At 39.6% G+C, this 21,741-nt stretch overlaps 1 protein-coding gene across 3 annotated transcripts in view; it reads left to right on the forward strand.

Moving 5' to 3' along the window:
- The window catches only part of OSBPL8 (oxysterol binding protein like 8), a 247,305-nt gene that overhangs the window by 205,815 nt on the left and 19,749 nt on the right, over window positions 1-21,741 (forward strand). For all 3 annotated transcript variants that reach the window (XM_033951170.1, XM_033951168.1, XM_033951171.1), the window contains 4 exons: window positions 255-391; window positions 1,898-2,083; window positions 18,828-18,915; window positions 19,315-19,420. In XM_033951170.1, coding sequence (XP_033807061.1) covers window positions 255-391; window positions 1,898-2,083; window positions 18,828-18,915; window positions 19,315-19,420 — 517 coding nt within the window. The remainder of the gene's footprint in view (window positions 1-254; window positions 392-1,897; window positions 2,084-18,827; window positions 18,916-19,314; window positions 19,421-21,741) is intronic.

The raw sequence follows: 21,741 nt of genomic DNA on the forward strand, positions 1-21,741 counted from the left end.
ATTTGCTGGTGCTATAAAATTAAACTCTATTTACATAGATGATATGTGCAGCTGGCCCTTTAAACAATATATCCGTTCAAAGGATCACTACACTTTGATGGTGTGTTTTCTCCTTTCATTAGTGTGAGCTTTCTGATAGGTATGTTAGTTATTTATGAGCGTCCCAGTTGTCCAAAGTTTTCTATTGTATTTTTCGTGAAACACAAATCTGGTTTAAACAGTGCTCTTAATATATAATTTATCTTATATTATAGGATAGTGCAATTACTATTAATGACAAAAATAAAGAAGTTTCAGAACTTTTTTGGAACCCTACACCGGATGTAAGGCAGTCCAGGTTAAAACGATGCACAGTGCAGTATGAAGATCAGGGGGAGTTTGAATCTGCACGGTAAGCTAAAATTAAATCATAACACAGAAGAGTCACTGCTCTTATATCAACTTAATATTTATTAATGGTCTGTAACTAGATAGAATTGTATAACTTTTAATCTCTCTTCTCTGATTGCCACTTTCTCAATTTCTCAGTAAATATATTTGCTCATTCTTTTACGTATTGGCAATCAAGTAGCATAGTAGATGGCACAGAAATTCCAAATGATCATTTCTGTAGTGTTGCCAGACACACACAGTACCATTTCCAGACTTTCACTTTGAGTAATCTACCTTATATTTTAAACAGTCTTCTTACAAAGCAAACCAAAATTTCCTTCACAGGTACATGACACTTAAATTGTCAACTCTTTGAGTTAGAGACTCATAAGATGCATGTCTTTTGTCATAAAGGTAAAGGGGAGGATGGGACTTAATATACTGCTTTTTCTGTGTGGTGCCCCAGTTAAACTGCTTTAAGTGACTTTTCCAGAGTCACAAGGAGCTGCAGTTGTTATCAAACTCACAACCTCGGGGTGTTGAGGCAGCTGCTTTAACTACTAGTCCACTCCTCCTGAAACTTCCTGACTTTTAGCTATGTGAACAGACAGAGACACAAAGACAACAAGCTGGCTCTAGGTCAGTGTTCTTCAACCACCGGTCTGTGGACTGGTGCCGGTCCACAGAAATGTCCTGCCAGTCCACTGGGCTGGTAAGTGCATCAGGCCCAAAACAGTGTTCTTCAACCGCCGGTCCACAGTGCGCTCAGTGCAGCGTTATCTTCGAGCCAGCTCCCTCTTCCTCACTGATTCAGTGCACAAAGCCATGGGCAGCGGCTCCTACGTGTGTCCTGCGCCTGAACTGGAAGACTTCTCTCTGACGTCGCAACGTCAGAGGGAAGGCTTCCAGATAAGGTGTGGGGTGTGCAAGGAGCCACTGCTCGCAGCTTTGTGCACTGCATCAGTGAGGAAAAGGGAGCCAGCCTGAAGATAACACCGTGGGTGGTATAAAATGGCCAGGTGGGAGCAGACCAGAAAGTAAGGCATAGCATAGAGGGAGGGAGACAACAAAGGTAGGGGGGGAATGATTTTATTTTTGAATTTAGTGATTGAATTATGTCAAGTTTGAAAATTTACATCTGCTGTCAGTGTGCTTTGTGTAGTTTAATTTTGTGGTTAACCATTATGTGTTGTTAATAAGATTATATTGTGTGTATCTATGAAAAATGAATGGAAAAAAAAAATAGTTAGTACTATTATGGGGGTGGGGTCTGGGGTGGAGATTGGGTAGAAATGGGCGGGGTCTGGCCCACGACTTAGCCCAATGTTCTTCAACCACTGGTCCACAAAATAATTTTTTTATTTCTACCGGTCCATAGATGTAAAAAGGTTGAAGAACACTGCTCTAGGTGATAAAAACTCCAGTTGGTTTAGTGTGTATTATTCATGTTCTACTCAGATCACTGCTTTCTTTAATACTGATATTTGTAGCCTTGTATTATAACTGTCATATAATAATTTTGTAGACTTTGGCAAAATGTAACTCGAGCAATTATCAATAAAGACCAAGAAGAAGCTACTCAAGAGAAGTTTATTCTTGAGGAAACTCAGAGAGCGGCTGCTAAAGACAGGAAAGCAAGGGGTGAAGAGTGGACAAGTAAACTGTTTGAGAGGAATCCATTAACGGATGATTGGGATTACAAATATGCTGAGTAAGTGATGGAAAATCTTTTTCATTTGCAGTTCAACAAATTGTTAATACCTTAAGATCAGTTATTTGTACATAGGGGTTATGGTTTATTAATCTTAATCTGCAGAAATAGAGACAGAACAGTGCAAGTTTATTGAGGACTATCCACTAGTTTTCAATGGCGCTAAATATGTGGAGGATGGGTACTCCTCCTGACTCCACAGACAGCTGCTGATAATCAACTACAATGCAGTTTTAATTTAGGTCAGCAAAAAGACTGTCCTAACTTAAATGACATACAAATCTATTTGAATAGCAACTGAGTATAGCCACTGTCTCTAGAGGCGGCAGCAGTCATCAACTCTCCACATATATTTGGTTCCGCTTGCTATCTGGATAACAGTGCTGAACGTATAGAGTAGATTTAAATGCCATAGCCAAAGTTTTTTTTAAAAAAATCAAATTTGAATATTGACCCTACAGTGATTAAATTTTCTTAGCACATGTAACTGGTAAACTGTGTATTTTTCCTCATAACTACAACCACTATTAAACATATTTAATATCACAAAGGTTAAGTAGTACTGTGCAAATATAAGTAAGAGATTGTTCTCAGAGGACAAGCAGGACAGATATAGCCTTAGTCTTAGGTGATGTTGTTCCAACAGAGCACAGTGCAGATGTTGCCTGGCTCACTATACCTCTAAGAGGCTTTTGGCAGCAGTCCCATCACGCATGCACAAGTGACTTTCCGCCAGATGTGTGAACGTGGGGTCCTCGGTCTTATTTTTTCCATGGAGCAAAGAGGTTGCGTCTCCCTGATCTTCTCAGTGGCACCGACAACTCAATAAGCTGTCTCCACATCGACACCAGCTCCAGTCTTATTGATGCTTGTCCTTGTTAACTGGTTCTGGGCCATGTTGAGGGAGAAGTTAGCAAGTTTGCTACAGCTCCAAAGTGCCAGCTGCAACACTCAGCCACTCTGACCCTGAAGCCCCTGCTTTACCTGTGGAGCAGTCCCTGACTCCCTTGTCTCAAGAGGCATCAGTGTCTGTCTATGCCTCCCCAAGTATGGCAATGCTTGGCATCGGGAGAGGAAGCTCCCTTGCAGTCAAGAACTAAGCATGTATCTCAGTGCCTAACCCCAAGGCCTGGACGTCCTTCCAAACAACCAAGAGAGGTGCAGCCTCAGGCATCCCAGCAGGACTATTTTGCTAAGTCTGACATGGACCAGTCATGGAAATCTGAGGAAGAATTAGACGTCCTCTCAGGGAAGGAGTTGTATGGCATACCCAAGATCAATCTTTACCTAATGAGAGGAGGAAGTCTCTGCCTGAGCCCCTCTTTCACCTGTTTTGTCAAAGAAATGGTGGATGCCATTCCCTTAAGTTGGAATGGGAAGATGAATCTAGGGCTGAGTTGGATTGAAATGGAAGAGTTGGAGATTTTGCTGGAATTCCATGCTGTTGCATTCTTGATCTTGCACGCAAATGTGTTTTTGGTGAGCATCACACTGTGACTGGTAACAAAGTATACTAAACTGCTGGGGTGTTAAAATTTGTACATGGTTGTAGTCCTCTCACTGATGTATTTGGAGTGGTATTTATTTAATTTTTTTTTTTCAAAATCTTTATTCATTGTTCATCTTATATCAAGTGCATCTGCCTTAAAAAATGGTTATTTTAACTGCTGTCAGCTTTTGCTCTGAAAGGTCTGCCACATCATATGTGACTTGTAGTCAAGTTAAAATCTTCCGTGTCTTTCCAGATCAGTCTAGAGCAGGGGTCTCAAAGTCCCTCCTTGAGGGCCGCAATCCAGTCAAGTTTTCAGAATTTAAGAACATAAGAAGTTGCCTCCGCTGAGGCAGACCAGAGGTCCATCTCGCCCAGCGGTCCGCTCCCGCGGTGGCCCATCAGGCCCATTGCCTGAGCAATGGTCCCAGACTATCACTATAACCTATCTGTACCCCTCAATTCCTTTATCCTCTAGGAACCTATCCAAACCTTCTTTGAAGCCTTGTAACGTGCTCCGGCCTATCACAGCCTCCAGAAGCACGTTCCATGTATCCACCACCCTCTGGGTGAAAAAGAACTTTCTGGCATTTGTTCTAAACCTGTCCCCTTTTAATTTCTCCGAGTGCCCCCTTGTACTTGTGGTTCCCCATAATCTGAAAAATCTGTCCCTGTCTACCTTTTCTATACCCTTCAGGATCTTGAAGGTTTCTATCATGTCTCCTCTAAGTCTCTGCTTTTCCAGGGAGAACAGCCCCAGCTTTTTCAGTCTGTCAGTATATGAGAGGTTTTCCATACCCCTTATCAGTTTAGTTGCTCTTCTCTGGACTCCCTCAAGTACCGCCATGTCCTTCTTGAGGTACGGCGACCAGTACTAGACACAGTACTCCAGATGTGGTCGCACCATTGCACGATACAGTGGCAGGATGACCTCCTTTGTCCTGGTCGTGATACCCTTCTTAATGATACCCAACATTTTGTTTGCTTTTCTTGAGGCTGTGGCGCACTGTGCCGACGCCTTCAAAGATGTGTCTACCATCACTCCCAGGTCTCTTTCAAGGTTACTTACCCCTAGCAGTGATCCCCCCAATGAATATGCATGAGATCTATGTGCATGCACTGCTTTCAATGCATATTCATTGGGAAAATCCTGAAAACCCGACTGGCTTGCGGCCCTCAAGGAGGGACTTTGAGATCCCTGGTCTAGAGTGTGGGTTTGCCTTTGTCTTTTCCTGTTAGCAGATGGAGACTGAAAACCGCTGAATTGACAACATCATTCTACAAGTATCCTGTGTAGCCTCCCACCAGTCAGTATTTCTCAGACTTCAGCGGATGGGAAGTAGGGCATTCTGTACAGTCTGTGGCTAGTTTGCTAGGCTGAGTCCAGAGAAGTTTAGGTTAATTTAGATTGTTGTATCTCCTATTGATTATTAAACAAACAACAAAAAAAAGTGACACAGGGCTTGCACTGGCTTGGCCATGCTTTGTAGTTCAGGGGTGGTAAATCCAGTTGGTCTGATCCCTGCACTTCCCAACCCTGTTGAATCTCCTTGTGGAGTTTCAGGTGTCTTGCATTGTCCTCCTCCCTTACTTTTGGAGCAGGCCCTTAAGAAAAATAAAAAATAAGGAAGGCAATTGTCCATAGTTGCAGTAGTTGAAAAATGTTTAAGCATTGGGGGGGGGGGTCGGTGGAGGGAGCAGAGCCCGCAGAGGACTGCATGAATTGGTGGGGAAGCTGTCTACAGCATGAATGTCCTCTGTTGGGGAGCAAAGCCAGTGCTTTACAGTCTACAGAAGCTGTTGCTACACAGGCCCTTCTGGCAGCAAATGCCAGTGTTTTCACTGTATGGATCTTGCAGATGACATGGTCGCCAATTGGCAGCAAGGGACTGCAAGCAATGAAGGCATGCAGAGAAAATTCCACTGTAGGAGCATATAATTTTTGTTGGGAAACGCTGCCATTTTACTTCCTGCAAGTGAAGAGGCAATTCGGGAAGGGCCTCTAGTGTTGAACCTGACCAGAAGTATTAGAAGGGACTTCAATTATTCCTGGCAGAATTCTGCGCAAAAATTTCAAAATTCTGTGCACAAAATTATCAAATTCTGCTAGTTTATTTGTCAAAATTTAAACAGCATTTTTTTTTTTTCAGTCTTTATTCATTTTTCATCTTACATCAAGTACACAATATTACATCATTTAAATTTATACACATCACTTGAATTTCTTTCTATTATTATCTTAAATTCATAAATTTATTCCTTCCCACAAATATTTTAATCATAAATTTTGTATAAATATATATATTTTTTTAAATTCTTTATTCATTTTTAAATCTTACATCAAGTGTACAGATATTAAAACAATACAATTAAACACATCACTTGACAATCTTTCTATTTTATCTTAAAATAAATAGTTACTCCCTCTCCCCATCACACCCTCTATTTTTTCCAAATATGAATATTAATATATTACGCCCCCCCCTTTCTAACATTAAACGGTGTATATTACAATAGAAAATGGTAATTATTCATTACAATAAGAAGTTAATGGCTCCCAAATTTTATTAAAATTCTTATAATTCCCTTGTTGTTCTTTCCATTTTATATATGTGACATGAGTTCCACCAGAAATTATAATTGAGTCTACTGTAATTTTTCCAATTATTTGTGATATGCTGAATGGCGACTCCTGTCATATCAATAAAAGTTTGTTCTTATGTGATGATATTTGGCTCTTTTTCCTCATTGACATACCAAATAGTACTGTATCATAAGATAATGCCACATACTTCTCTAATAAACAATTTACTTGATCCCAAATTGAGTTCCAAAAGGCTAAGATAAAGGGACAATAAAACAAAAGATGATCTAAAGTCCCTACTTCAAGATTACAATGCCAGCATCTATTAGACTGTGAACTATTTAACTTTTGTAGTCTAACTGGGGTCCAAAATGCTCTATGTAGAAGAAAAAACCAAATTTGTCTCATAGATGCAGACACTGTACATCTCATCCTCCAAGACCAAATTTGTGGCCATTGAGATGCTGAAATTTGATGCTTAATCTCAATGCTCCAAATATCTCTAAGACCATATAAATATATATGTATAAATATTACATTCTTATCTAATGATTAAACCTTAAATAGAACTTTATACTACCCCCCTCCCCTGTATTATAAATGTACTTTCAATAGAAAATGGCGTGTAATGATTGCAATAAGTTGTCAATGGCCCCCAGATCTTTTTTTTTTTTATTCTTTATTCATTTTTTATCTTACAACAAGTGCACAATACTACATCATATTAACTGTTACAAATCACTTGATATTCATACAATTCTGATTTTACATACATGAATTTATTCCCCCCAACCACCCTTCTCACAAGTAATTGAATTCAAAATATCATTTATATATTATTTCAATCTATTAATCAAACCTTTAATAAAACTATTTACCCTCCCCTCCCCCTACATGTAAATGTACTTTCATTAGGAAAATGGTGTCTATTCATTGCAATAATTTGTTAATGGCCCCCAAATCATTTTAAAATTATTATAATTCCCTTTTTGTATGGCAATTGATCTTTCCATTTTATAAATATGACACAATGAATTCCACCAAAATGTATAGCTAAGTCTATTGTAATCTTTCCAATTATTGGTAATATGTTGCATGGTGACTCCTGTCATAATTAATAAAAGCTTGTTGTTATTTGATTAAATTTGACTTTTTGCTCTCATTGACATCCCAAACAGAATTGTATCATATGATAAAGCAACATGGTTTTCTAGTAAACAATTGATTTGAGACCAAATTGATTTCCAAAAAAACATGATACAGGGACAGTAAAATATTAAATGATCCAAAGTCCCTGCTTCCAGATTACAATGCCAGCATCTATTAGACCTAGAGCTATACATTTTGGTGGAACTCATTATGCCATATTTATAAGATAGAACGAGCTCTTGCTAGGCTTGAAAGGGACTTACAATAAGTTTATAAAGATCTGGGGGCCAATGGAAAAATATTGTAATGAATAGACATCACTTTATATGGGAGATTATATTTTACGCATTGGGGGGCGGGGGATGGTATATTTTCCATTGAGAGTTTGTTTTTATTTCTTTAGGTAGGGCGGGAGGGAGGGGATTAATATTTTTATTTTAGTTGATTTTTTTTTTTTTATAATTCTTTATTCATTTTTAAACTTTCAACAAGTGCACAATATAAGTAATACATAGATTTACTAACATCACTTGATAAATCTATCAAGATCATAACAAAGGTATATATATCTAAACCCTTCTTCCCCCCTCCCTTTCCATACAATTATTTAATTGAATCAATCTTTGTCATATTTCTTTTTTACATTTTTATTTTTTTTTTCATTTATATAAACCTTCCCCTTTCCCTTCCAATCATAAATAATGTTAAGAAAATGGTGTTTATTCATTACAAAACAATGTCAATGGCTCCCATATTTCATTAAACCTTTTATAATTTCCATTTTGTATTGCTATTGAACGTTCCATTCTATATATGTGACATAGTGAATTCCCACTGAATATGAAAGAGTGCAAAAAATATCATTAACTAACTGGAAGGGCCTCAGTAATAGAGCCTACGCAAGTCATAGACTCTGACCACACAAGTCTGCGTGCTTCCCCGGCTCCTTAGCTCCAATCATCGGCAGCCTTCCAGTCCCTTACCTCAACTAAAAGAGTTTTAAATTTATTGCAAGTGAATTCCTAAAATTTTTTTATCTTTTTATTTAAATTTATTTCAAATAACTTATTCTAAAATATTAACTTTCAAAAAGTCTAAATTCTATAAATAGATGCACTATTTACTTATGAGAGACTTAATTTGAACATCCAATATCCATTGAAGTTACTTAGCTTTCAAATAGTATATCTCCAGCAAACTGCTTCAGACCATGCCAACGTGGCCAGCGTTTCGTGGAAACTTATTTAAACCCACTGCTTCAGGGCCAGTTAGTCAAGCATGCTACCTACTGGAATATATTGATTCGGATCTAGTCTCTAAAATTCACTTGCAATAAATTAGGGGTCTTTATTATTGTGAATATTATTCTCACTAAGGGATTTGAGTATAGTGTGTTTACATAGTGAATTCCACCAGATATTAAAATTAAGTCTTGTGTGATCTTTCCAATTTGTAGTAATATGTTGCATGGCAACTCCTGTCATAATCAATAAAAGTTTGTTATTACTTGCCGATATCTGACTCTTTTTCCTCATAGATATGCCAAATATCACAGTATCATAAGTTAATGCTACAGGATTATCTAATAAAGAATTTATTTGATCCCAGATCGAATTCCAAAAGGCTAATATATAGGGACAGAAAAATAAAAGATGATCCAAAGTCCCTACTTCAAGCTTACAATGCCAGCATCTATTAGACATTGAACTATTTAATTTTTGTAATCTAACAGGGGTCCAAAATGCTCTATGCAAAAGAAAAAACCAAGTTTGTCTCATAGATGCTGACAGTGTACATCTTATTCTCCAAGACCAAATTTGTGGCCATTGAGATGCCAAAATTTGATGATTAATCTCAATGCTCCAAATATCCCTAAGACCATTTTTAGGTTTTTTATTAACCAATTCACTAATAACTTTATACCACTGTGCGGCCTGGTGACCCAGAAAATCTGCCTGGAAGCATAAAAATTCCATGCTGTATTGAAAATTTAAAGTTTTCCATTCAGGGAACCCTGCCTGAATGGCCTGCTTCAATTTCAACCATTTATAAAATTGTGATTTATTCAGTCCAAATTTATTTTGCAATTGTGTAAACTCAAGCATTTTTCCATTTGAAATAACATCATTTAAAGTTCGTATTCCTGCATTTAACCAATGCCTCCAGACAATCTTAGTTCCGCCAATCTGAATCTTGGAGTTTAGCCATATAGATTGATTTGTCGATTTACTAATAGGAATTTCAGTTAAATTACTTACATATCTTAGAGTTTTCCATGTATCTAATAAAAGTTTATTTTCTTTATACAATCTGGGCATCTTGATACTGAGAATGTGACAAAGATGTAAAGGAGACAGGAGTCGCCATTCCAAGTATAACCAATCTGGAGTGTATTCAATGAGATCTGGGAGGACCCAATACATACCTTGACATAAAATATAGGCCTGATGATACCTATAGAAATTTGGGAAATTTACCCCACCCTCCTTAATTGATTTCTGTAAAGATACCAAAGCAATTCTAGGTGTTTTGCCAAGCCAAACAAACTTAATAATTATTGCATTCAATTTTTTATAAAAAGAGTTCTGAAAAAATACCGGAATCATACACATTTGATAGCAAACCACAGGCAATATCATCATTTTTATGGTTTGAACTCTTCCCCACCAAGATATATGTAATGGGTTCCATTGTTCACATAATTCCAAAACCTTTTTTAATAAAAGTTTTTCATTTTCTTTTACTGTATCTTCTATTGAATTTTTAATCCAAATTCCTAAATATTTTAATCCATCCTCTTTCCAAACAAAAGGAAATGAATCAAACATAGATTTTATGCAATGCACATTAAGCGAAAGAATTTCAGATTTATTCCAATTGATTTTATATCCTGAAAACATTCCAAATCTTTCAATCAATTCTAACAAACATGGTATAGTTGAACCTGGATTGCGCAAATATAATAAAATATCATCCGCATAAGCAGATAATTTGTATTCCCATTCTTTCAAGGGAATACCCTGTATCCCCTTTGTCTGATTAATAGCTATCAATAAGGGTTCTAAAACAATATCAAACAGCAAAGGAGATAATGGACATCCTTGTCTAACTCCTCTATGTAATTTAAAACTCTCAGATAAATTATTATTAATGTATAATCTTGCCATAGGGGAGCTATACAAAGTTTTAATCATTTGAACAAAACCAGGACCCACACCAAACCAATCCAAAGTCTGATACATGAATGACCATTCTACCCTATCAAAAGCTTTTTCTGCATCTAATGAAAGAGCAAAAGCTGGTTCATTCATCATTTTAGTTAAATTTAATGTATGAAATGTCAATCTTGTATTGTTAGAAGAATGTTTGTTAGCAATGAAACCTGTTTGATGTACATCAATTATGTAAGGAAGAGCCTTTGCCAATCTTAATGCCAGTGTTTTAGCCATTAATTTTCCATCAACATTAATGATATTGGCCTGTAATTTGAAACCATAGTGGGATCTTTATTTGGCTTTGGCAAAACAATCACTATAGATTCTGCCATAGTACTTTTAATACAACCTTTATTAAGTTGAAACTGATATAAATTTAGTAAATAGGGTAATAAAGAATTTTGAAATGTTTTATAGAATTCCACAGTAAAACCATCCCCACCTGGAGCGGATCCAACTCTAAGAGACTTCAATGCTGTTTCTAATTCTTTTAATGATATAGGTTCTTCTAAACTTCTTTTTATATGATCAGGAGCTTTGGACCCTCAAGAAGATTTAAAAATTCCATACCTTTTTGAACTTTATCAATAGAAGACTCGGAAGAATACAACTCTTTGTAAAAAGCCAAAAATTGATTTAAAATGTTATTAGTTTGATTATGCATATTTCCTTTCTCATCTTTTATTGCACTTATTTTTATTCTTCTCTTTTTTGCTTTAAGATAATTTGCAAGTAAACTTCCTGCCTTATTAGATTTTCCATAATACAAGGTTTGCAGAGAAAACAAATCTTTCCTTGCCATTTTTGAAGAAATTTCATTATATTTGCCTTTAGCCTTTAATAAAGTTTGCAAATTTTCGTGATTCCAATCATCTATTAATTTGGATTCCAGCAATTTAATTTATTTTTCCAAATCTGAAAATTGTTTAATAAGTTTTTTAACATACGCAGAATAAGAAATAATATTACCTCTTATAGTAGCTTTAAATGCATCCCATAAGATTTCCGCATTAATATCTGCTGAGGTATTTATTTGGAAAAATTCCAAAATTTTTAACTTAATTTCTTCAAGAAAAGTTGAATCTGAAACCAATGTATTATCAAACCTCCATAATGATCTATTGTATTCATTTTTATCTAGTGTAAGTGTAATCCACACTCCTCCATGATCAGACAAAATAATTGGATCAATGGAAGCTTGTGTCACTTGTTGCACTATGGAATTTGATACCAATATGTAATCAATTCTTGAAAAAGATTTATGAACTGGTGAGCAAAAAGAGAACTCCTGATCATTAAAATGAAGAATACGCCATATATCTTTCAAATTACAAGTATTCACCAAATTATCTAACCAATCAGATTGGCCAATCAGACCTTAGACTTAGTAGGGATGGGCGGACCCGCTATGCCTAAGGCCTGATTTGTCCAGGCTTCTAGAGCCTGGGCCAATCAGGCCTTAGGCTTCGGCGGGATGGGCCAGGAAGGGGCGGGCCCGCCTCATTTCGACGAGGCGTGCCTGCTTGCTCGACGTGCAAGACCCATCTGTAAGAACAGGTTTGGTGGAGTGGGGGTTGTTAGCGCCGGGTGTGGGGGGTGCGTCTTCGGACAGGAGGGATTGGGCACCCTCCTGCTAGCAACCGATATTGTCGGGGGGGGGGGGAGATCGGTAATGTCAGGGGGGGGGCGGTCGGTAGTGTTGGGGGGGGCGGTCAGTAGTGTCGGGGAGGGGGGTGCGTCTTCGGGCAGGAGGGTTTGTGCACCCTCCTGCCAGCGATCGGTCAGGGGGCCACGTCCCGCTATACTTATAGCGGCAGAGAGATCCCTTGCCGCGATAAGTGTAGCGGGCTGTGTCTAATCTAACCCGATTCTCTAACCTGCGTCTGTAACATGGACGCGGGTTACAGAATCGGGGTTTAGTTTAGGCCGATTCTGAATAGGACGCCTCTCCCAGGCGTCCTATACAGAATCAGGGCCTAGGTGTCTTGCGGGCCTCGCCTTCAATATAGGCGGCCTGCCTGGGGAGCATTTTTTTTTTTAAAATGTGCATCCCGATTGGCTGATTAGACAGCTGTAGGACGCTTACAGCTGCCTAAAATCGGGACGCACTTTTAGAGAATCAGGCCCTTATTGTATGTTTGAAAATGATTCATGAATTTTAATTTCAGTAGTGTGGGGGGTGGGGAGATATACTTTTGTTCTTGATGATATGATTAAGATTTTCAAGTGTTACATTGAAATTTAATGGATATATTATTGTACACTTGTTTATGATTTAAAATGAATAAAGAATTTAAAAAAAAAGACATAGAGCTATCTAACTTTTGCAATCTAACAGGGGTCCAAAAAGCTCTATGTAACAAAAAGAACCAAGTTTGTCTCATAGATGCAGACATTGTACATCTCATTCTCCAAGACCAAATTCGTGGCCATTGAGACGCAGAAATTTGTTGCTTAATCTCAATGCTCCAAATATCTCTAAGCCCATTTCTAGATCTTTTTAAAATTATTATAATTTCCTTTTTGTATAGCAATTGTTCTTTCCATTTTGTAAATATGGCACAATGAGTTCTACCAAAAAGTATAGTTAAGTCTACTATAATTTTTCCAATTCCTGGTGATATGTTGTATGACATTTTTGCTAATTATCCATATCCCATTTAAAATAAAATGGTTTTCTTCTATCTTTGACCATGTGACCCCTTTGCTCCTGAGTCTTCATTGGCTCTCGGTTTATCTTAGAATTCAATTCAAATGTGCTTGCATCTCTTTCAAAAATTTATGTGGTATTTTTATTCCCTTCGTTCCCTTATTATGGAATGCTTCCTTTGCAAGAGGCATCCAACAATTCAAACTCTCCCTTCCTTCTAGAAAAGGAATTAAAGGAGTTAAGATCTTCAGTCAATCTCTGACTTTTAAACTTTCTCAACTATGGAATGAATGCCCCTTAATTCTGAGGAGCCCCAGTTCTTTCCAATCTTTCCGCAAATTTCTAAAAACTTTCCTTTTTGCCAAACATTTTGAAAACTAATCTCTTTGAAACTTTTGCTATTACAGTAAAACCTTGGTTTGCGAGCATAATTTGTTCCAGAAGCATGCTTGTAATCCAAAGCACTCGTATATCAAAGCGAATTTCCCCATAGGAAATAAAGAAAACTCAGACGATTCGTTCCACAACCCAAAAACTTTAATACAAAATACTATACGTACTCGTATTGCAAGACGTCGCTCATTTAAAACAGTCACTACACTTCTGCAGCATCAGCGAGAGAAGAACCATTGGCTCAGTTGTGATGATGTGACATGTGTATACTGTATGTGTTCGTATTGCAAGACTTTGCTTGTTTAGAACAGTCACTACACTCTTGCAGCTTCAGAGAGAGAAGAACCATCGGCTCAGTTGTGATGTGTGTATACGGTATGTACTTGTATTGCAAGACATTGCTTGTATATCAAGTTAAAATTTAATAAAATGTTTTGCTTGTCTTGCAAAACATTTGCAAACCAAGTTACTTGCAATCCAAGGTTTTACTGTACTTTCTTTAGTTTTTATTTAATCATTGAAAACTTTCTTTAGTTTTTATCTAATTGTTGTAAACCAAGTTGAGCTTTCTTAGATTGATGACCCGGTATATAAAGTTAAGCTTTAGTTTAGTTTAGTTGTCTAGATGTTTTATATTTCCATCATGTTGATTCCAGTTTCTCTTTTCTGCTTTCCTGTCTGCTAATTCTCCTTCAAGTGGCTGCTATCCATTTGTCTTTCTTCTCTCTCCTGTCTATTCCCTCACTACATCTGCCTCTGACATATTTGATCATTCCTTTTTAGCTCTTTTCTACCTCTTACCCTTTTTCTTTTTTCACTTCTCTGCTACCTATCAAATTTCTGTCTTCTCTCCCATTCTCCATCTCATTCCTTCCTCAGCCCTCCATTTCATCTTCAACATACCCCCCCACTACTATATTTCTACCCTCTGAAATATCTATTCTTTCATGCATTTCCTTGCCACCCTCTCCTCCGCCCCAGGGTTCTGCCAGTCTCAGCGTCTTCCTTCCTCCACCCTTATAACCCAGCAAATGCTCCCTCTTCCTTCTCACCCCACCCTCATAGCCTGACATCTCTTTCTTTCTTCTCTCTTCCATCCTGCACTCTCTATGGTCCATTATTTCTCCCACACTCTTCCCTCACTCCCATTACCAGGCATCTCTCCATTCTGCTCCTGGATCCAACATCTCCCTCCTTCTCTCCCTCCACCTCCTGTGTATTCACCTTCCCTCCCATCCATCCCCATGTCCAACACCTCCTTCACTGCCATATTCAATATTTTTGTTTCTTTCCCACTGTCCACCATCTCTCCCTATGCCTTGTGCCCTGGGTCAAATCTCTCTATCCCCCTTCATGTACCAGCTCCATCTTTCTCCCCTCTATTATCATGTGCAACATTTCACACACTCTCCCCTTATCATGCATGTCTCCATTCCTTCCCCCTGTGCCAGCAACTTTTCTTCCTCTCACCCCACCCCTCCCCCTATGTCTGCAATATCCTTCCACTCATCCTTCCCCCTGTGCCAGCAACTTTCCTTCCTCCCCCTCCCTTGTACTCTCTTCTCCCTAGTAATGCTTTCTTCATTGAGTCGCAGTATCAGCAGTGATTCCCACACACTGCCTGCCACTAACCTGGAAGCCTCCCCTCTGCTGCAGAGAGACTTCCAGGTTAACAGCAAGCAGCATGTGGAAATCGCTGCTGGTACCGCGACCCAATGAAGCTGACAAATTATTTTGGGTTCTAAAAAATTTGATCACGTCGCCCCTTTGTTACAAAATGCTCATTGGCTGCCTTTTTCACATCGGATAACCTATGTGTGGAAAAAGAGGAATACTCTACTAGAGGTGAAGCCTCACAAGGGCCGAACAGAATCCAATTCTTCCATAGGAGGATCTGTAGGGTGGCTATTGTGGCTACTGTCAGTGTATTCCCATGAATCCTCACTTTTGAAACTATACAGACTAATACCCCTGCATTCATAGATAGGTTACTTATTCCTTATGATCCTCCCAGAACTTTAAGATCAACCTCACAACATTCCCTTAACGTCCCATCCTTAAAGTTAATTGGTACTCGTCGTACTCTCATTTTCTCAGTCACTGCCCCTTTAATTTGGAACTCTCTTCCTCCATACTTCAGAGCCGAACAAAACTTGCAGAAATTCAAAAGTAGCCTAAAATGCTTGCTCTTTAAAGATGCATATAACTGATTTTTTACATACGTACCTACTTCCGCACTACTTAATTTGTTTCCCTTCTCTATTGTATTTTCCTTATTTGTATTTTTTCTAAGAAATTGTAGTTCTTCCCTTTTTTTCCCAATATTTCCAAGTAATAAGTAAGTATGTTTGTTTGTATTATTAGTTTATGTTCAATTATCTAAAATGTTTGTCTCCCAGCTATTTTAAATTACTGTGTACAACGCTTTGTACCTTTGGATAAGCGTTTAATCAAAATTTAAATAAAATATGAAACTATGACATCTGAGTTTGTGTGGGAAAAGGGGAATACTCTACTAGAGGTGAAGCCTCACAAGGGCCGAACAGAATCCTGCCACAGGAGGATCTATAGGGTGGCTATTGTGGCTACTGTCAGTGTATTCCCATGAATCCTCACTAACAGGCCACGATATATTCTACAAAACTTGAGTAGACACAGGTTATAGTTCATCAAAGTTTTATTGTTGTTCTTATTGTTGTCAGAATGCACCGTTTGTTAATTAACTTTGCATACCAGAGTTTCTCCCATTTTTACCCTAGGTTTTCTCAGTTCAAGCAAAAACATTCCAGCGTGTAGTCCAAACCACAATTCCCACGATGCCCTTCATTCACCATCCTGAGTTTAAACAGTTGTGCAGTTCATTAGCAAATTCAGTAGTTCATTCTGTTATGCACATTTTTCTCAAGGTTAAGCTCTGGTTGGTCCCGTACACAGCGAGCTTATACTTTGTACATCGCAGGGCAGGTGTGAGACATCCCTAACTATTTTGCCCACCCAGCCCTGCTATAGTGCAGAGCTTGCCTAAACAGTGAAGCATATACACTTCTCCTTCCGTATTTGCAGTTTCTGTATTCGCGGTTTTGCTTATTTGTGATTTTTCCTATGCTGACTCCTTCCCCCAAAATTACATCATGAGTAAAGTTTCTTTTCTTTACTGTACCAATAAAAAAGTTAACCGCTTACCAACATTCACTCAGAAAATCGCTGTTTCCCAGCCTGAAAATTGCTACTTGACTGCTATCGGCGCCGAGAAGAGCAGTGGGAGGGGAAGCGTGGGCCACTCAGATTAAGTGACTGCGAGCTCAGGTCTCGCGAGAGGAGCGCCAGTACCAAGAACAGCGGGAGGGAAGCACGGGCCACTCGGGTTAAGTGACTGCAGCTTCAGGCTCAGCTTGGTTCAGTTCTCCAATCCTCCAATGGTGACGCGGGCTCTCCTATCCCTCGCTCTGCCTCATGCAGGAAAGGGCGGGCCCAGGTCCCGGCTCCCTGCATTGAGTGTCTGAAGCTCAGGTGGAGCCATGCTCAGAGGAGACAAAGAATCCAGGGAGCAGCTGAACCTCACTTCTTCATTCATTAGCAGGGACCAGGACACCTGCAGCCAAACTTTGCATTGGGGAGTTGGTGGACTGGAGAGGGAGAGATGGGGAAAAGTTATTAGCGGTTTCAATATTTAAAATGCTGGCTGTTACAAAAAACCGCAAATAACTTTTTAACTGTTATTTGCGGTTTTTCCATATTCGTGGCTATGTTCTGCCCGTATCCACTGCGAATACAGAGGGAGAAGTGTAATCACATTTTAACAAAAAAAACCTCTCTCCAAATAGGGCTTGGCTTCCTGCAGCCCAGCACCTTCTGACTCAGCCAATTGGGCTGATCAGGAAATAAAACCCAGATTAAGTTTCATTCTTGCCTGGCAGTTTCAGCACGTATTGTTTAGACCCACTCCAGTGGTCTCAAACTCAAAACTTTTGCAGGGCCACATTTTGGATTTGTAGGTACTTGGAGGGCCTCAGAAAAAAATAGTTACCGGTAATGTCTTATTAAAGAAATGACAATTTTGCATGAGGTAAAACTCTTTATAGTTTATAAATCTTTCCTTTTGGCTAAGTCTTAATAATATTGTCATTTATAGCTAAAGAGACATGATCAAGAAACTTTTATTTTACTTTTGTGATTATGATAAACATACCGAGGGCCTCAAAATAGTACCTGGCAGGCCGCATGTGGCCCGCAGGCCGCGTGTTTAAGACCACTGACCCACTCCATGTGTTCTGGTCCTATTTCAGCATTCCACTCACTCGGCTCTTGCTGCATCAGCTTCCCATGGGAGCTCAGGTCATCTACCGACAAAGGTTCCCCTGGTAGCTCTTGTATTTCCATATCAGGAAGGATGTTGGAGACAGGTGTGCTGTCTAACTCCAACCCTCCTGAATCTTCTGGGCTGATTTTAAGTTCCTTACTGCTAAGGATATAGCCTGATTCACTCAACCTCCTTTGGCCATTAGATGTCAGATGTTTCAGGAATTTCCTCATTTGTTTCATCAGGCTTGCAAAGGGCTGTCTTCCTTTTCCCCACCTGCACTCAGGGAACGTTTTACTCGAGAAATTTGGCTTTTCATAGCTTCTCTCTTTCCTTGACCGCCCCCCAACCTTGTTCCTAGAGGGGATCAAGTTACTAGCAGGCTTCCTAAGACAAAGATTATAAGCTGTATTGTTCTCTATCATAGAATCTGACTTGAGCACTGGGAATGTTTACCAGCATGTGCAGTGTGTCTGCCACACTATGTATAACATTACAGGTTGGATTGTACAGGTTTCAGAAGATGAAGCCTTTGCGGCTAGCATGTTGACAGCAGATGTGTCTGGTTCCTTTCCTCATTGATCAAAGCTTTGTATTTCCCATGTATCTGGGGGGATAATAAGGAAAAAGAAACCAGTCTAGAACTTACCTGTCTATGGCAAGTTAGTAGAAGAAAGAATGCAGTCTGTTCAGTTGCTAGAATTTATTGGTATTGAGCTATGTCTTCTTCATTCTGCCAGAAAGCCTTTGCCTGCCAGATTGTTTGCTTTGATATCGAAATAGTGGCTGGTGAGAGGCTGCCCAGAATATTTATTGGATGAGATAGGAAAAGGCAAATTCACCTGGAGATACTCAAGAAAATAAAAGTAGCAGGGAAGACCTAATATCTCAGTCTGTCATTTTATAATAATTATAATGTAGTTTCAGTGTTATAACATTCATTCCTTCTGTTGGTAATATTTAGCACCAGGCCATGGGATCCACTGAATGATTTGATACAGTTTGAATATAACGGCATCATTCAGACGAAAGTGAGACATCGGACTCCAATGGTATGCTCTGGTATCTTAACTATTCTCAAGTACCATAGGACCAAACAAGAAAATTACAAATGGACACTAGATTTTTGTATAAAACTAGTCTGAAAGCTACCTAGGCATGTTAATTTGATAAAGTTGGCAATGGGTATTCAGAACCAATAAGCAGTTAGAGCTACATATTTTGGCATAATCAGAACAGGGAATAGAAGCTGCAAAGTATAATTAATGCCAAGCAATAAAAAAAATTGAATATCTATAGCTGAAAGAACTGCTGAGTAGTCTTTGAAGTTACTCGTACCTTTGTTAAAAGAATATCTGCCTTTGATAGTCCAGAATAATTTCTAATACATACATACTGCTTGCTTTTGCCATAAGTGTTAGCTTAAAATCATATAACTGTTTGAATTACAGGTTTATGTTCCAAACCTAAAACACATACCAAGCACTCAGCCAAAATTAGTGGAAAGTATTTTTTCCTCCCCAGAGCTCGATAACCAGGATTCATCTGGAAGTGAAGGTGAGCTAATCATTGGTGGAACTTTTCCTTTTTTTTCTCAGATTGATTTGACTAGTAATAATAAAAGGCCACTGCCATATTACATAAGAATAGCCTTACTGGGTCAGAGCAATGGTCCATCATGCCCAGTAGCCCATTCTCACGGTGGCCAATCCAGATCACTAGTACCTGGCCGAAACCCAAGTACCTGAGCTTCTCTTTTTTTCTGTAAGCACTTTATTTTGCTTCTGTTTTCTGTCTGTAGCATCTTTGTAGTATATATATACAGTGGTGCCTCACACAACGAACTTAATTGGTTCCAGGAGCAAGTTTGTTATGCGAAAAGTTCGTTATGTGAAACGCGTTTTCCCATAACAATACATGTTAAAAAAAATAATTTGTTCTGTAGCATAAAATATGCTAAGATGACATAAAAAAAGATAAATTTTTTGTTATTATTTTTATTTAGATACATCTAAAAACATACATCTCCCTGTCCTTTTACTTCCACTATCTTCCTATCCCATCTCTATTCCCTTTTGTCCCTCTCCCCATGATCAATCATCTCACCACCTCTCTCTTCCCTCACCCTCAGGGTTCAAGATTGCTTCCACTCTTTTTCCTGTTGTTCTCTCTGCCTGTCACCCTATGATTTAGCATCCCTTCTGCCCTTGTCCAATATTTCCCCTTCTCTCCCTCCCTCTCATCCCCTGCTCCAACATACCGTATTTCGACTGCCCTTCCATCCCCAGGCCTGCCAACTTCCACTCATTTACTGCTTTCTCCCACCTCTGCCAAAGCCCCCCCCCCCCCCCCCCCCCCCGCTGACTATGATACAGGCAGGAGGGATCCCACCCGCCCGCCGACCTGTGACTCCCTGCTGACCCCCCCCCCCCGTACCTATAAAAAAGTTGGACGGACGGGTCCCAAGCCCGTCCATCCGTCCGACCAGCCATTCGTCGAATGGCGGGCCTTAGGGCCTGATTGGCCCAGGCACCTCAAACCCGCCCACAGGTGGGGCCTGAGTTGCCTGGGCCAACCGGAATCGGCCCAGTAGCCTTAGGCCCCTTCTGTGGTTATCTCTCACCAGATATATCCAGCTTTGGGACGAGTCACCACTTTATAGCCTCCTATAGGAGACTCTGCACTAGAGAATGACACAGGATCAATTTTTCCCAATTCCCGCAGGAATTAATTTTCCCGTCCTGGAGAGTTCTTTTCCTGTCCCTGCCCCATTCCTGCAAGCTCTGTCCTCATCTGCACAAGCCTCAAACACTTTAAAAATAAGTGTTCAAGTCTTGTGCAGTTAAAGTAGAGCTTACAGGAATGGGTCAGGGGCAAGGACAGCGACAAAACTCATGGGGGGGACAGGAAAATTTGTCCCCCTGTCATTCTCTACTCTGCACCTCCCTATGGTTTCAAATAATAAGCTGTATTACAACCATGTGAAGAGTCCACCCCCGCGGTGACTATAGCTCGTTGTGCCGCTTCCGCTTTTTATCTAGAAAAGCAGAAGCAGCAGGTCTTGGCTGGCAGTGGGAGGTGAAGATATGGGAAAGCTTCAAAAATGGTGCGCAGCTCAAAGGAAACGTCGCTAAGAGTTGAGAGATATTTTCCAAGATAAGGTGGGGGGGAGGGTCTTGAGTCATACGTGGTCACGCAGAGTGGGTGGAGTTTCTCCTGACGTTTCTGTTGCTCGGCGCGCAGTTGGTAGTGCGGAGTGTGTTGCTGGCGCGTGCTCTTAGAGTCGATTTTTCTGCCGGCTGTAAAGCAACCATGCTCGTTCTATTTTCTAAAGCGCTCGGGTTCCTCTGGCGGCGGCAAGAGAATGACGAGGCAGAGGCAAGACCTATGCAAGGTACTTCTGGGTAGATTGTTATTTCTGGGCAGAGTCTGAGAAGTAGACAGATGGATATATCAATGTTCTATCAAAAACTTATTGTACAAATAGGTACGCCAATTTCTGTTCATGTAGCAAATGTGCGTTGTCTTTGGGCCTTGATTAGTCGAAGCAACGGCCCGCTGACTTTAGTCCATGGATGCAGCTTGGGCGACTTCGTTGTGTGAAACGAAGTCCGTTGTACGAATCAAGACAAGAAGTTCGTTGTGCGCAGCGTTCGCTGTGCGAGGCGTTCGTTATGCGAGGCACCACTGTAGATACACATAATGCTTCAGGCTCTAGACTATCTTTCTAGAAGCAGACACAAGGTCCAACCATAAAGCAAAATGATACAGAAATCCCAAGTGACCTAAATCAGATTTGTCAAATTGAAGGAATTTACCGACTATTAAACACATATGCCTCTGACACCAGCAGTAACGAACAAAAGACTGTTATACCG

Source organism: Geotrypetes seraphini, chromosome 7, assembly GCF_902459505.1.
Source record: "Geotrypetes seraphini chromosome 7, aGeoSer1.1, whole genome shotgun sequence".
Taxonomy (NCBI): domain Eukaryota; kingdom Metazoa; phylum Chordata; class Amphibia; order Gymnophiona; family Dermophiidae; genus Geotrypetes; species Geotrypetes seraphini.